At 37.7% G+C, this 17,535-nt stretch overlaps 1 protein-coding gene across 2 annotated transcripts; it reads right to left on the bottom strand.

Moving 5' to 3' along the window:
* Positions 1-74: 74 nt before the first annotated feature.
* Positions 75-10,943, bottom strand: LOC121429199 (phospholipid phosphatase 6-like). Of its 2 annotated transcripts, none has more exons than XM_041626150.1 (4): positions 10,817-10,943; positions 4,167-4,357; positions 2,141-2,258; positions 75-1,559 (listed from the first exon to the last, which is right to left on the bottom strand). In XM_041626150.1, exons 2-4 carry the CDS (start codon positions 4,332-4,334, stop codon positions 1,204-1,206), a joined length of 642 nt encoding a protein of 213 aa, XP_041482084.1. In that variant the 5' UTR covers positions 4,335-4,357; positions 10,817-10,943; the 3' UTR covers positions 75-1,203. The 2 variants fall into 2 exon arrangements, with proteins under 2 accessions (XP_041482084.1, XP_041482085.1); XM_041626151.1 differs by lacking the exon at positions 10,817-10,943 and adding an exon at positions 10,715-10,766.
* Between the last annotated feature and the right edge of the window lie 6,592 nt (positions 10,944-17,535).

Below are 17,535 nucleotides of genomic sequence, written 5' to 3'. Positions count from 1 at the left end.
TGTTACCCAACTTACCAAGTAGGTCAGATACAATATTAACACACAGTATAGTGACACAATTTTTAAAGGTGCCATGTCTCAGCTGATAAGTCTCTATTCAAGTTTGAGCCACAAGGTCCAGGGTTCAAATCCCACTGCATCACTTGCATATCTTATTAAGGCATTTATCTACTTTTCCACTCTCAACCCAGGTGGAGTAAAAGGGGACATGGTAGAAGGAATTCCTTGAATGATTAATCATCTGATCAGAGTAGCCATGCTAAAGCCAGGGTAATTGTAGAATTGTTGTGGCTCGGTGGATAAGTCACCCGGCTTTGAACCAAAAGTTAAGGGGTTCGAATCCACCACAGCACTCATGTCCTTTGGCAAGACGTTTATCTACATTTGCCGCTCTCCACCCAGGTGTAGTAAATGGGTACCCAGTAAGAAGGAATTCCATGAATGCTCAAGCGCCCGATCATGGGAGTTTTGCTAAAGCCTGGGTAATAGTATGCGGCGCTTGGAAACATTGTATTAGGCACTATATAAATGTTGCATATTATAGTTTACAGCACTAAAAACAATGTACGTACAACATAAATGACGTATAATGTAATTGTTATTATTCCTTAGTGTTTGGTGTGAATTAGTCCAATATAAAGGTACATCTTAGATTAACATATTTGGTGCAATAGGACCCATGTCTCTCAGTATGATTTACATATATTCATCTATTTTTATAGGAACAAACTTGCAATATTGCATAATTTCTCTCAAAGTATAAATTTAACACAAATACATTTTGCTACAAAGTTAATTATCACAACAATGAATGAGCAATATCAATATATCATAAATAGATAAATAATTCAAAATCTCAACAATTTCTGATGAAATGGAATACAGAAACTTGAGTCTTAACAAGTTAAATCTGCTTTGACAGATGAGAAATCTTGATGTCTCGTCAGGGGTGAATGCTTCTTGCTAAATTAACACCCCATAGCTATCAAGTTTGCATAAGCTGACCTCTGACAAATTAGAAATATTCCAGAGTCAAAAGTATGTAAACCATCCTTTAATTACCTACAATTATTTTGGACATGAAATTTGGTTCAAAACAAGGTATGATGTTACAGTAGTTGCCCAGCATTCCTCATAAGAGAATAATACTAAAGTGTACTTTTTAATCATGGCAATAATTTTAGATACCATCAATGCCGAACATCATAAACCATCAACATTGAGGTCCCACGTTTTCCAATTTCTTTGTATAACAAAACCCTGAAGAAGTCCAATCATAGTCCCACATATAACATCTATCCAGTAATGTCGACCAAGAAGCACACGCGAGACGCAAACAGAGGTCATCCATAGAAGAAGGAGAACCTGCATGAGAAGTGGTAAAGAGAATGTGGTTATGAAGAAATAAAACACGAATGCTGCCCTCGTGCAGTGACCCGATGGGAAGGAGAAGTTATCGACGGAGACGGTCAGGAGCATGTCTGGCTTGTTCACTGCCGGGCGCTGGCGCCGTACTGTTCCTTTAAGGATGAAATTGACGAGCAAGTCCAGCAACATTCCTGTTTTAGAAGTAATACAATGATACAACAAATGAAAACTTTGATCAAAACAGCAAAAGAATAGAAAAATGTATATATTTTCATGAGATAAGAAAAGAAAACAAATACCGGTACTAGTATTTTGATTTAGTTTATTAGGTTATGTTTGGACATGTGTTTAATGAAGAAGCTCTAGATATCTTAGAAAGGACCTGAATGCTGTCGGCCCTCTTCCTGATTGCTTACAATCATTCAGGCTTTCTAGCAATCATGCAGATTTTTTTAAAGTACAATTTAATACAGTAATGGTAATTACATGATCATGAGGCAACCAACCCATGTTTAACATTAAAGAGGAAAAAAAAGGTTTCACATTACATAATAAAACATATTAAGATACAAAGTCGGTGATGGTATAAATTCACTCTTTCATTTGCATACCATCGCTGTTGTGCATTTGGATAATCATTTTGTAAACTATTGAATAAAATCTTAAAACTTATTATACGCCTGAGACTGATACCAATATTTCAGTGCTATGCATGTTTGACTTTTCTTGTTTGGTTCAAATCAACTTGTTGTTGGTGAGGATTTTAACTTACCAAGGATGAGGTTTGCTGTAGGATTAAAGACCACTGTATTCTTGGAGAGGTATGACTGGTAAAGTATCGCTAATGGAATGGTGAACCATACAAGACCATGCCCCGAGATCTCCAGACCCTTCAAAGAGACAGACAAAGAGATGATAATGATGATGATGCACAGCATTTGTATCATGAGCGCCATATATCTGTCAAAGACATTCAAAGGCGCATTTTTGGAGGAGCCAGCCAATCTGGGTCGCCTACAACAAGGGCATGTACACAGAACTGTGACCCGCAGGTCTCTCCTCCCGATAACTGGTTGGGGGAATGCAGGTGGACCACTACACCGGGGTTTCCCCCTACTCTTATTCGAATAGTGCAGTGGGTTCTTAACATGCAAAGGTGGTGATTCTCCTCTACACAGTGCCTCCATTTAACGTCCTATCCAAGGGATGGTGTTTTCCAATGTAACATAGCCTGCATCTCTGAAACAGGGAGAGACGTTTACACACAACACACTGGCTTCATTCATCCACCCAGGGTGGACTCGAACCCATGATCTTTGGTTCGACGGGCAGACGCTCTACCGACTGAGCCAACTTCGCTCTCTGGTAAAACAAGAAACAAAATATACTTAGAGAATATTGCAGCCTCATCCTAGATCACACCTGTACTCTGTCTGCATTATATTACATAATTGGGGGGTGGGTAATATGTGGATACACATGACAAAATCCTATTTTCAGTTTGTATCTCACAAATTCCATGCCTCTCTAACGTACAGCACAAAAAAATTGTGAGAATTTGCTTTTAGTAGTAATGTCCAATGATCTATGATATTACTTAAAATTGTTGTCATGTCCTGATTTAATACCTGTGCGGACATACAACTCAGTATACTACAGTAACATTAATCATGCAAAATACATCATTAACAATAACAGTAGGTGTAAATCAATATAAATCAACCTCCATGTTGAATATTATGTAGTAGATAGATATGACAAGTAAACCTATTATAACAGCCTCATGGTAATGGAAGCCTTGCTAGAATTATATCTCTAATCCCCTTACTTGTATGTACCATAGATGAAGTTCTACCTGCATAAAACAAGCTGATTTCGTTTTGCATAATGGATGCTTCTACGACAAGGAAATTGAATCATCTGCACATGCTTCAACTCTGAAGTTTTGTATGTCCTCCATTTGTTAAACTATTTTCAGGATGAATTAGTGTTGTGCTGAAAATGACAACATGAGCATAAAATGTTGGTCATGTGACCATTCTGCAATACAACATCCTGAGTAATTCCTCATCCTGAAAATCTAAATAATTTATTCACAGGACACTGTTACACATGATGGCACAGAATACTTGTAAACCATCGTAGAAGCATCTGTCATCCAAAAGAAAAGTTCCTTTAAAGATAAATTCCAGCTGTGGTAACGATTTCAAAATGAGTTCGTACAGAATCCAATGAAATGACCACCAAAGTGTTTGTATAAATAAAAAAATATGTGACAATGGATTCTGGAAGAAATTGTGTAATTGCTGAGAAATTGACAAATAAGCGCGGGATTCGGGTCAAGCGTCGGGCTAACACTCAAAGCAATAATACACTGTCCCATGTGCGCTTATCTGTGTTGGTGATCTTCAGTGTGAACATTTTTCAGCGTATATTTCAATTTTTCACAAAGTTGAGTCTACGTAACTTTACCAGATCTAGATCCTCGATGATAAAGTGACGATTAAGCCTGGTTTTACAGACTTTCTCGTGAAAATCAGTGTTCACTGCAACTACTTTCATTTATCTTTAAATGGTTCCATGACATTTGCTCCGGTGACAATTGCTCCGATGGAAAATCTACACATTAAGCCAAACATAAAACCTAACCTCCAAAACTAAATAAACCCTAATCCTAATCATGACAATATTCTGAACCAAAAACTCTATCACAATCCTAACTCTAATCCTATGCCTTTTAAGATATTAAGACAGAAGCAATTGTCACAGGAGCAAATGTCGTGTCACCCTTTAAATACCTTCATGGCTGGGCGAAGCCATCCTGAGGTCGAGTCCTTGGTGGCACACACACCCCATCTCCTGGTCCAGTCATGGTCATAATGCAGTACAACATCCCACCAAGAAGACGAGACCTGAGACCGCCTTCTAGGTTTCTTCATCCGGTCGTTGTGCTCCTTCTTTGTCATTGTGGTCTTCGAAAGATTGGGATCTAGAGTTGGGTAAAAGGTCAAGTTTAAAGTTATGATTTATATCTCTGATTAACATTAGATCTAGCCAATATGCAATATGATATCTTAGTTCTCTTAACCTGTTTAAACACTTGTTCACTGCTACCATCCTGCCTGTGGAGAATCTACAGGTAGGACTATGGTATGCCAATGCTGTACATAGCACACACTTCAAAAATCATTAAAATATCACTTTTGTGACCAAAATTACCAATTTCCTTACAGTTGCAATTTATTCTTCATTGGTAACTTGGGAATAATTTTTGTATTCACTAGAGCGCTCAAAAACTTGAATTTCTGGCATATTTTTGTGTACGCCCTATACTGGTGGAAATTAATATGGCAAGAAAATTTTCATTTTTCAATCTCTATTTTTAATTAAGAAAAAAATAGATTAAAGAATTAAATTTACATAAGAGCCAAGTTATATTATGAATAGCTGTGATGAAAACTGACAGTGTAAGAAAATCAAGCATTTGTCCCATAGAAAAAGAGAAAATAAGCCAAACATTGCCACCCTTATTTTGCCACACATGGAGATGTAACTGAGAACAAGGTTATATCATAGCCTTGTTTGTTCATTGAATAAGTGTGTTCAAGCTGAATTCTGCCAATCCCTTTAAAGTGTTTTACAGGGCCCACATAGACAGTTTCAGTAGGTGACATGTTTTTACCAAAATGATGTGTAAAGGTAAAACAGACGACCGACGGATAGCAATAAATATCACTTGTTATGTTTAGGGGTTCATTTCAGGGAATCCTTGCCAAGACTTTAAGAGTATCGTTTTGTTTCCAATACTTGTTAAGGGTGGGGTTTCACACGCCAATACTATTTATACTTGTTAAGGGGTGTATTTTCAGAATATTGAAAATATGTGTTGAGGGTGCTTTTCGAGACCCCATCATCATGGTCGCGCATGGTATCCACTCGTCAATGGAAGTGGCCCCCCCCCCCCCGGATAAGGTAAAAGTTAGAACTTAGAATTTGTTCACCTTGACTGTCTTGTTTTTACAATCTTGTTCTTAATACCAGTATCTAACCCGGCCCAGGGAGCCCAGGGGCTTACCGTGTATTTGACCATACTCACGCACGGGACTAGCTTACTGCCACTCTAGGCGACACCGCAATACTTACCCGTGTTAATAAACTGAGACTCCACTCACGCGCGTTTGGGCCGCCCTAGCTTAGAACTAAGTGATATTAGCGATTTTTTTTTTAAATTCTACTAATGTAATATGGAGGTATGAATACTATAATAATGTTTAATCGGTACTCACCGGTTCTTTTGTTGCATTTCCAGACCACTTCTCACAATTCTTGGCAAATAGTAGCGGTAAATTTTGCCGCCATAGACAGCTAGTCATCCATCTTTATTTATAAATGGAGCGCCCTTTACGATAGTTGTTAATGCCGCGGAGAAATCGTTAGGCATTTTGGCCTGTGATCAAGGCGTAGCTGTTCTATTTTTTTATATGTGTGAGATCGAAATCACAGCGAGTAAACACTCTTCCATATGGAAGAGTGAATACTCGCTGTGATATGATCCCGATAGGGAGGCGCAACACCCCCACCCACATGGGCGCAAATCCCAGGGCCGGGGGACATGTCCCCCTCACCCAAAATACTATTTTGGGGGGGGCACATTATGAAATGTCCCCCTACTATTTTTGGTCATTTCATTCAAATTCGAAATAAAACATGTATTTTGGAAGAGACGATCTTACTTTTGGGATGCCCCCTTTTTTTTGCTTGTTTGCTTGTCAAATTTTTTTGGTCAAGATGACCTTCTTTAGGGGGTAATAAACCTTCTTTTTTTGTTTGTTTGTTTTTTACTTGTCAAATTTTCCAGCCCCTGGTCCCCCTACCTTTGGGGAGAGATTTCCGCCCTTGCTAGTAGACATACTCTTGATATTGTTTGCGAATCTGCACGGGCGTCGGAGGCTGGGGGATGAGGAAAAGCGGTGAGACGAGAACAAAAATAGAAGGGAAAAGAGGACAGAAAAAAGTGAAAGAAAGAAAAATTAATGGAAAATAAAAGGGAAGAGAAAATAGGGAGAAATGTGATGGGTAAAAAAATTATGGGGAAAGAGGACAGAAAAAGTGAACGAAAGAAAAATTAATGGAAAATAAAAGGGATGAGAAAATAGGGAGAAATGTGATGGGTTACGTCGAGATTTTATGTGCCCGTGCAAAAAGAAATGAGCAGAGGTTGACATGTTGTCCGTTTGGGCAAATGCCTGTCTGTTTCTCGGACTCGGAAAATTATTACCGTAAGCTGATGGAATCACTGCTTCATGTATACCGACAGTGACAGGATTTAGCGGTTGTAGGTATAAATCGCGCTCTAACACTCTAAAACTGTGTTCTTTATCAAAAAGCTGTCCTTCATATTCATTTTCGCAAAAGAATATAAAGTTAATTTCAATCATTGTCTATAGTTATCCTGTTTATGATAAAAATACTTAGAAATTGGGTTAGGTTAGGGTTATCAAATTATCAGGGCAGAAAATATATATTTTTTCTGATTTTGCGCATCGAGCTGGCATTATTTGATCTGTGAGATTATGTTTTTGATGACATTCATTGTATTCACAGCAATAATTATTAAACATTGCGCACGCGCCGTGCGCCGCATGAATTATGTAGATCTGGGCTCTGTAACACAAAGATTAGCGATCAATCGCTAAATGAACTGACCAATCAATATCAATGTTACACGCGCATTTGGTTTAAAATGCTGACCAGGGACCAATCAGTGCGCTTCTTTCATATTTGCAATCCATCGCAAACCTTTGTGTTACGGAGCCCGGGGGAGCGTTTCATGAAAGGACTTGTCGGACGTTTTATCCGACAAGTCCCATTTTATCCGACAGTTACCATAGAACAGTGCCTCACAGCCAATCAGAGTCAGAGAAAGATGTCAGATCTGACAACTTGTCGGACAAAAATGTTGATGAAACACTCGATCCCCAGGTGAATAACTTACCGCTACACACGAGCAGTTGCTCTATATATTCTATGTAATATAATATATAGAGCAACTGCCCATTTTTAATGGTCCATAATATACCCACTTTTTTATTTTTTGGAACGAGTATGAGGTTATCTACTGATATACTGAATGTACAATAAAAGTCATGTATTTCTTGACATTTCATTTACTTTTTTCCCATAATTATATCCCATAGCTGCTCGCATAGACCTACGCCGTCACAAATAACAAATCAAAATCTCACTTTTTTTTCTCTTTTGGTGGGGGATGGATTTTCCATACGCATACGTACAATTTTTCAAATTATTTTTTTCTGCTATTTTCATAATAAACTTTAAATGATTTCGCCTTTGCACTATTATTTTTTTTAAGACAAAATAACAAAATTACATCTAGTCATCATCATCATATCATCGTCACCAACTTCATTCTCATCTTCATCACCACTACCACCATCATTATCATCATCATCATCATCATCACCGCCGCCATCACTACCACTATCATCTTCACCAAGATAATTTTCATCATCATCATCATTGCCATCATCGTCTTTCTTTTTTTTCTTATTTTTTCCCCTTCCCTTCTTTTTTCCTTCCTATTTTCCTCCTTTTTTAGAGGGGCACACCACCACGCCCCCTCACTGGATATCGGCCTCTAAATATATTTTTGTTGTTGTATATAAGTTGGCGGATGCCTCATGAAATGAAATAAGAGAAAATAAGGAAAGGGAAACTAAGAAGAAAAAGAAGGACTGAGGAGAAGAAAAAAGAAAGCCAAACAAACAAGAAAAAACAACATCAAAATTTCGTTGTAAAGTCTTCTACGTGAGTTTAATAATTATGTTTTCAATGAAATGAGAACATACAAGAATTGAAACAAGTAAGAAGGGCTATACATCGTAGCAAAGAAATAGAGGGAAGCTCTGAGACAATAAAAAGGGTGAGAAAAAGAAAAAACTTTGAAATACTCACAACACGAGCATAATAAAAACATGGAATAAGCGAGGACAAGTAGCTGAGGGACCCCCCCCTCTCTAGTTATTTATCTATCAAACTCGCATACACAAGAACTTCTTACTAATCAAAATATTGCAAGCAAAAAGCACGAGCTGACATTTTTTTAAATATTCAAAACTGATAGAGACACATTTTAAACAATTCATGAATCATAACAATTATTCATTAGCTTACCAATCGAATCAATCGATTGCAACAAATGATCTGAGAATTAATGTTTTTAGGAATTCATTAAAAGCATAGTTGTATCTCAACATTAAAATAATTAAGGCGGGCGCAAGGTATCAGCTAAAGCTTCATACACCGATAAATTTTTTTTGGACATTTTAAGTATTTTCGGTAATCATGAAAAAGATTGATATTTCATCATGATGAAAGCTCAAATCCCGAGGAGGTATATTTTTATTAATTGACTTAAAAAAAATGTTCTAAGCCCCATTTCATATTTGATTATAAGTCGATGCAGTATAAGCTGAAAAATAAAGTATTTTGTGTTCCTCTATCATAATTCTCTTTCTCTTTAACCCTGGTTCCTTTTTTCTGGGGGGGGGAGCCGAGAAAAAAGATAATTGCTGGCTTGTGGACGGTAGTGGTAGGGACACCCCCCCCGTAGTTACGCCAATATGGGACCAAATGATCCTACATGTCCGAGGCGAAACTTGTGCAATCAATTGAACGTTATTTTTGAAAAAAATTAAAGCTTGCGCTGTTTAACTTTAATCTCTTTCACCTAAATTTGCGATGAACGCTGCGTTATGAAATATATAATTATCAACATCTGGCGAAAAGAATAACCATCCGATCACCTGACGAGAACGCGTATCACGTGATCTGCATATCAGCTTCGATCGCGAGTCAGCAGTGAAGGGCAACTGCCAAGAAAATCAGGAAAAAGTCATCAAAATGTAAGTTTCCCTTATTTTCTTTCATTTTTTGTTGTTGCTAACAATGCTTTTACACTCGAAAATCAAGCATTAAAGAAAAAAAAACCAATATAACATGTACTTGTGATATAAATATAGAAATATCCTGTGCTCAAACTTTTCTAACCCAAAAATAGTACTGATGTCGCCTATGAGGTCCATACATGTAATGTTTGGACCTCATTGGTACTAGGAGTGCTTACTGTGGCAGCCCGAACACGTACTGTCTGGAGACGTGTCGGGGTCCCCAAGGCAAGGGACTAGCGTGATTTATGGGCATTATCGTGATATAGGGAACCACCGTTCACTTCATACAGCAGTGCTTTATTCAGTCACACGCACGGTTCCCTATTTCCACCTCCATTCACTTTGAACACAAGTGCGCGTACACAAATCTACGAGTGGTTCCCAAAACCACGATTTGGCCGATTTATGTTATGGTCTAAATGTTTCTCCAAATGAATTGTGAAAACAGAAATTATGCACTTACCACGATTATATGGATGAAGGTCTAACGAGTGGCAGTTTCCTGACATCGGGGCTCAGACTGGAACCTCTAAAAATGAAAAGTTCTCTCCTTCTACTACCCCAGTCCCAGAAACTGCTACTCGGGCAAGAGCTCCCTGGGTTACTTAGTAAATCACCCGGGGGGGGGGGGGCACTCAGTATATAACGCATAGTGGGTATGTGCCGCGGAGGGGACCCCCATTTTTACACTCAAATTTCCGTTCCAAGGCATAGCATTTTTGCCTTGTTGAGAAAAAGAACAAAGAAAGCCGCTCCAAGCCCAAGGCATAGCATTTTCTTCTTATCGAGAAAAAAGAAGAGAGAAATCCGCTCCAAAGCTTCGCATATTTTTCGTTACGCCGCTCCGATCGCGTTGAATGAGCTGCAATTTTGGTGAAAAGCGGCCGCAGAGCTCCCCGGCGGAGGCCGCGCTAGCTGCATCATGCACGCATGATCGACCGTTCCGTAGGGATGCATACGCGCTCACACACTGGCGATCCGTTCCAAGGACCCCTGACCCTGTTTTCACAAACATTTGTCGTTCCGAAGCCCGTTCCAAGGACCCTCCTTTTTACAATAAGCCCGCTCCAAGGCCCCCGTTTTTTGTCTCGCCCGCGGCACACCCCCACCACTTTTTTGGTCGAGTGCCCCCCCCCCCCGGGGTAAATCATGACTATTGCACTGTGAAATTGAACTGCCTTAATAGTAGTCTTAAACTGCGCGTCCTGAATAGTGTCCGGTAATAAAATATGTGACTGTACTTGGGCTGCGCCGCACTGCGCCGCATTCGACAGGGCCAGGCGCGGGCCGGCCAGGGGCAGGGGGCTTGCCCTCCGCGATCAAAAAAACGCTGACACTAGTGACAAACATATCGCCGCGGCGTTACGGAGACATACCGTATTCAAAACTAGAACATCGAAGCCAAAGCTTTGTCAGGCATTTCACGGTGCCGATGGCTCGTCACAATCTCACTGGCTCTCAGAAGTAATCGATTTTACCTTTAATTTTGATGTGTTCTGTCTCGCTGCACGCTGTAGCTGTAACTTTACTTCAGTCTGCTTCTTCCACCATTGAACTGAAGATACCGACCAAACATTGAACACCGCGCCTGGAGCGCTGGAGCGCTGAGGCCGGCCGCGTATTTTTTTTTTACACCACTGCTCCGCCAAAATATTGAAAAACCCCACAGAAACGGCTCGCGCTAGAGTCTAACACGTTGACCACACACGTTTCGTCGTGCACATCTTGATTTCGTTCAATATAGTCATACAAAACAAACCTTATGATTTCAATATAGATATATAGCTTTTTAAAAGCGTTTAGTTTGTAGGGACCTAATCGCACTTATGGCACCTCCAGACATTCAGATACATGAAACAAAGAACTAGCAAGGGTACTTAGCTGCAGATAGACTAGATTTCTTTTCTTCGTCGATTAGAATTTTCACCTCTCTGATCTTCAGCACTCACCCTCTCACTCTCCAGCATTCTCCGTTCTGATTTAGGCGACAGTGGTCTCTGCATTGCCCTCTTGCTTTTTGCCCAATACAAAAAACCTTTATTTTGTTGTCATTAAATCCCATTAAATTAGGCACAATCACTTTGTCGATAAATTTGGTCTGTATTTATTGATAAGTACACCTTGATACCTTTGCTTTTCTCTAGTTAATTACACAGCACATAGGGAATGCTTCTGCAGTGATATGCGCTCTAGAAATATGATTTTATATTAGTCATATTTTGATCATTATTATTATCATTTTTATTTGGCAGATACGATCTTCTCTCTACCTCTCTATTAATTCTTTCTTTCTCAGTTTTTTAAAGGAAAGTCTACGCCAAAATAACTTTTTTTTCAACGGGACAAGAAAAATCAGATTGACAGAAAGGGCATAAAAAGTTTGAGGGAAATCGGACAACTAATAAGAATGTAATGAATTTTCAATGAAGTGAATATCACCAAGCGATTACCAACTTGCTGACATCATAGGTGCACGACTAACCATAGTTCATTAATCATTACTACAAAATTTATTTTTTTTCGAAATTTTGATTTCCTCAAAACTTTTTCCAGGATATCTAGATGATAGATATGCTTTTCATGTTTCCATTATTACAGACTTTATAGTTCTATTTAACAACCTTGAAAATATGAATTTATGATTCAATATTTATAATAATTGAGTGATTAAAGGTGTAAAAATATAGTCAAGCTCAATATTTTGAGTTCATTATATTTTAAGAAGGCCTACATAACAATTTATGTAAGGCTTGATTCGAGTTCTGAAAAAATCATGTGATGGGTCAAATAATGATTTTTTTTTGCAGTATAAATACATTTGTAAACAAAATAAATGGTTAGTGGTGCATCCATGACTTCATGAAATCGGCAATTTGTCATGTGATTTCCCCATATTTTCATGTGATTTCCCCATATTTTCATGTGATTAAAATTTCATAAATATTTAGATGTCCAATGAACGTTTTCGTTTTGTTCATCTGATTTTTCTGCTTGGGTAGACTCTTGTTTTGTTCCCCCACCCCTCTTGCTTAAGGTCCATTTCTTTTGATTTTTTTTTCACAATATATTTTTTTTCCAAATCAATCTCCTTGTATCTCCTAGCTCTCCCCCTTTATCTCTATTCCTTCGCACTCCCCACCCTTATAGCTTCTCTTCTCTTTTCGGGCTCTTTTCATCTTTCTCAGCTCACAGCTACTACTGAACTTTATCCAACAGGTGCACTACGTACAAATTGCTGCAAATGTATACTCTGTACGTGATTCTGAAAAGTATTTAAGGTTGGGAAAACCTCAGAACAAGTCAATACTAGAAGTCCTATATCAGTGGCGTACCTAGGATTTTTCACGGGGGGGGGCAAATTCGTCCGCCCAAAAATTTGACAAGCAAAAAAAAAAAAAAAATAACTAGGTCTTCAACCACAAATATAGGATTTCGTACCAGAAAAAAAAATTGACAAGCAAAAAAAAGGGCTTCAAGCTCGTCAGGGGGGGGCAGGGATACGTCCCTTGCATGGTTTGTGACTCGTCAGGGGGGGCAGACTGCCCCCCTGCCCCCCCCGTAGGGACGTTAGTGAGGCCTATACAGTGCGTATCAAAAAAAAGTTTACACTTTGAAAAAGCCCTGGGAATTTAAAAATATACAACATGTGGGTAATTTTTTCACATACAATCCTGCGTTTGGGTCTAATCTATCCAATGAAAGTAAAAGTTTTGACAGAATGTTACACTTGAGTGAGCACTGTCCATTTTTGTAAAGCTCGCAGAAATCTGTTTGCGCAGAAATGCCCGTTTGTACGCTGTGTCAAGGGGAAAGACTGAAATCAAACTTACCCTGTGAAACATTTCTCATACATTTCCCTTGCACTTTTAGTCAATTGAAATAAAACGGATACATTCAAGCATTTTCTAACAATTTTGCCACCCAAATTGAAATTTTATCACTTAGTATACACAACTTTTACCATGTTTGTGCCTGCTGGATCTGAGGACATAGCTGAATCTGAACCAATGTTTATATCAGACATCTCTAGCACTTTTTCACTACGTTTTTATCATTTAAAGTGGGTTTACATTTCATTTTTTATTTAATACTTGTTTCTCCACACCTTTTCCAAGCTTGACAACGATTAAAAAAATGAAAATCAAGCCTAAGACATTTCATGTAATTCACAGCTCAGTGTAAAGCAAATATCGTCCCGATGGCCTCGCTGTGTGGGGGAGTGGGGTGTGGCGCAATGCACTCCTCGAAGTGGTTTGGGCAAAGAAACAAGTTAAATAGGTAAAAGATATCTTCAAATCAATTTTACTAGCTAAATTCCACGTGTTATTCATGATTAAGGTCTACTTTTAATGGCATAACTAATTCAAAGTTCTGCGCAAATCATTTTTCACTAACTTTTCAAAAGTAAGTGGTGCTCACTCAAGCGGAAATATTTTTCAACAGTTTTTATCGTCATTTGCTTAAATGGACCTGTATCAATGTTAAAATGTGAAAAAATCTTCAGGATATTACAAATGTATAATTTTACAGGATTTTTTCTAAGTGTAAACTTTTTTTTTGATACGCACTGTATAGGGGAAGGCGGGTAAGTTGTGACAGTTTTTGCTTTTTGCATGTTAGAATTGATATGATTAATAATCTTGTCGAAATAAGTACCTTGCCTTGAAATTTAATTCTTCTGAAATATTTTCCACCTATATATAACTTTCTATCCCCACACTGAAAGTCATCGTGACCTTTGAAAAAAAATGATGTCAAATGGCTCAACTTGCCCCATATATGGGGTAAGTTTGAGCCACTTCTGGGGTAAGTTGAGCCACAAAAACTATGTACAAAATGTATGAGGGGAGAACCAGCATGTCAATTTATTTGTTTAAAGTCTTTTTACTTGCTAATTCTCTATAAATACTAAAATCCTTTAAAAGGAAAAGAGTAGTCATGTAAATTTGCTCCTTTCAGCCAGCATTTCAATCGATTTTTATGGTTTGTTTGTTTTTTTAAGATATATTACCATAGGAATTACCATGGCTCAACTTGCCCCATGCTGTTCGGCTCAACTTACTCCAGTCCGAACTTAGTGCGATAATTTTGTATCCACACATTTATTATGCATATAAAAGACTATGAAAAGAATGAAGATCCATACATGGACTAATAATGTTGTTATCATGTCTTTATCATATTTAAAGACGTGTGTGTTTATAAAGCACTTATCTATTTCACACTCTTTTTTACTTTTTTGGCTGAAATTCATATTTTACCCTCTAAAAAACTACTTTTTGTTTCAAAGTTGAAAACAATGTGGTGGGGTTAGGGGTTATGCTATGGGTCATCAATACATAACACCACCACAATGTCTGACTCATTCATTACTGGCCTGGGGCTGGTGGCTCAACTTGCCCCTTTGCTCAACTTACCCCGCCTTCCCCTACTGTAGGAAAAATACTAAAAGTGCCCTCACCACACTTTCTTTCAGCAAATTCAATTCGCCACAAGACTTTGAATAGACAATATCCTTTACATCTTCATTGTCAATACAAAATCAGCTCAGTTACAAATTAAAATGGTTTTTAGAACCTTTTTCCATAATATCAACAATAACCTTAAGAAAATAATGTGGTAACGGGATGATTTCAGGTGGTTTTGGATAATTCATTCAACTTAATACACCGGGTTCATACATGCACATCTCACGCGGGAATTCCGAGAGCTTTGCTTTCAAGAGCGCACAGATTAGACTTGCCCGCGAGTCGTTTCTTTCGTATTTCTGGGGATTTTGGCGGAGCAGTGGTGTAAAAAAAAAATACGCTCCCCCACCGTCATAAGTCTAACTTCTTGACTAAATCGGAGATAGTGAGCTACTTGTCCGCTGACTGTTTCACGAAGCCCTCTTTACCAAGATCGGGTACAACAACCTCACTAAATATTTATGACACCTCCGAACCTATCATAACTTCTTTCTTAATGACGTATGGCATCACGTGGGGAGACAAAAGTGCCGAGAAATTTGAAAACTATAATATTACGTAATCAACCATAGAGGTTTTAAGTTAAATCCCAAAACAAGTGGGATAATACATTCAATTAATGATCATTGTTATACAAATTAACTATGAAAACTGTTGGTACAACACCATAAAACAATTCATTTTGAAATAGTAAATTCTACCACGTCAGGCCATCCATATTATTGGACTTGTATTTGTCGTTTTCAGACCCTATTGACATTTGGATAAATTCTAGTCTCTAATTTATGCATAGAATTTGTCAAATCGTAAGATCGGTATCAAAGATTAAAAAAAAAAATGTTAAACTATATTTCGATTATGGTTGGAATCGTAAAACATTGTAAAATTATCATAATTTTACAAATAAAACCGTTATGGTTTACTTTCGTAAACTATTAAAATTGGATATCCCGGGGGTACCACTAATTCAATAAACAAGGTTATAATACCCATCTCAACGTCCACATGTGATTTTTTTTAGTCATGAAATAAATTATTCATAATTCAAATTTTCAGTAATTGAATGCCCCAGTATTCATGGTCTAAGTATGTTTGATGCATAATTTACCTGTGCTATTATTTTCAAAAGATGTAATTCCTAATTCATCACAATATTTGCAATTTTGTCATGATTTTTCTTTTTGAAAATTATGCTATTTTGTGACTAAGGCTACGTCTCGTCTGCTCCTTTTACCGATAGTATCGATATCAAGGTATTCTATTAGGTATTTTAAGTTGTGTGTATGTTTTTTTTATTAATATAACTTCCTCATTAATCAGTTTGATTGAAGAGTATGGAGAATTTTGAGTTTTATATACAGATTATAAGTTTATTTCCGTAATTTAGATTTTTGCTGTTGTACCCGGATTCTGTTCTGTATTTATCCCTTCGTGATTATAAGTTGTTAAAAAAATTTGAGCAGATTAATTTTAAGTTTACATTTGAAATTCATATATATTCCTTTTCTCACCATGTTAAAATGTTAATGTGTTAACTTGAAACAATTAAGTTTTTAATGTCATGTTATATATATATATATATTTTTTTTTTTTACATGTGATATGAGGAAGAAATAAATATGATTTAAAACAAAAAATTAGGAAGCCTTTCGAGAAACAGGTTTAGTAAGATTGGAACTAACTCCGTGGTTTGTGGATAAAGATATGACTAACTTGTCCAGGTGTTGAGAAACGGGCCCCTGGAGCGCCGGCGCGCTTGCCTAGCTTCCTGGAGCCACAAGCCGAGGGAAGGGGGCACGCCCGCCCGGGGGGGGGGGGAGGAATGGGAGCACGAAATGCAAGAAAATGAAGAGAGAGAGAGAGGGGGTGGGGGGGGGGGGTACTGCACTAAAATAAATTAAGTTGGTTAATCGAAATACAAGGAATTTTTTTTTGAAAAATGATAAAATATCAGAATGTAAAGGAATTGAGGAAATTGTTGGGGAACATGCTTTCTTTCACCTAATTTGCTCGCTTGCTATGCTCACTCGCCACATTATCCAATAATCACACCTCATAAAAGACGAATTTCGTCATCAAATGCCGGCTACTGAAATATGCTCGCTTGCTTTGTTCACTCGCATGATATTAACTGTATATGGTTCAGTATAAAAACACAACAAATGCATTATAATTTATATCCATAGAAAAAAAATAAAAAGAGGCCTTTAACTGAAAGATAAAAGGATTATGTACACGGTTATTATAGCCCGATAGGTGTGGGGGCATAAAATGGTTATTTTCATGAAATCTATTTCACCCTCCCCCTGCTCCGACCGGATTTACGCCATTGTCCCTGGCAATCAGCACCCTGAAATCAAAATGGTGTGAATAAAAAAAATACTTGAAACCTCACAAATCCCCAATTCAAGGGGAAAATATGCCATGAACAAATAATTATTATACTGTATATGGTCTAAAGGGATATTAATTTGTTACCAGATTTATGTGGTATCTTTGAACGCTTAATCAAGAGGTATTCTTTGCAGTGATGTAAATTTTGATTTGCGCCAAAGTAATAGGCATGACTGCAATGAATGAATCGAGATGTCAATTATGTCATACCCCCTACATGATATGTCATAAATCCTACAAGTGTTTCATTTCAAAACACCTTTTAATAATGCACATAATATTTGTTTATTAACCACTTTTTGGTATCAGTTCTCATCCATGATTTAATTGAAAAG

Source organism: Lytechinus variegatus, chromosome 15 (assembly GCF_018143015.1).
Source record: "Lytechinus variegatus isolate NC3 chromosome 15, Lvar_3.0, whole genome shotgun sequence".
In the NCBI taxonomy this organism is placed as follows: Eukaryota; Metazoa; Echinodermata; class Echinoidea; order Temnopleuroida; family Toxopneustidae; genus Lytechinus; species Lytechinus variegatus.
Note: the sequence above shows the minus strand (reverse complement) of the source record. Positions and strands in the feature narration are given on the sequence as shown.

What these genes read in the sequence shown, in the direction of transcription:
- LOC121429199 (XM_041626150.1), bottom strand. Translation starts at nt 4,334, where the DNA reads ATGACAAAGAAGGAGCACAACGACCGGATGAAGAAACCTAGAAGGCGG. An exon ending in GGCTTCGCCCAGCCATGAAG is followed by an intron (nt 2,259 to 4,166) that starts GTATTTAAAGGG and finishes GTCTCTTTGAAG; the next exon opens with GGTCTGGAGATCTCGGGGCA. An exon ending in TACAGCAAACCTCATCCTTG is followed by an intron (nt 1,560 to 2,140) that starts GTAAGTTAAAAT and finishes CTTCTAAAACAG; the next exon opens with GAATGTTGCTGGACTTGCTC.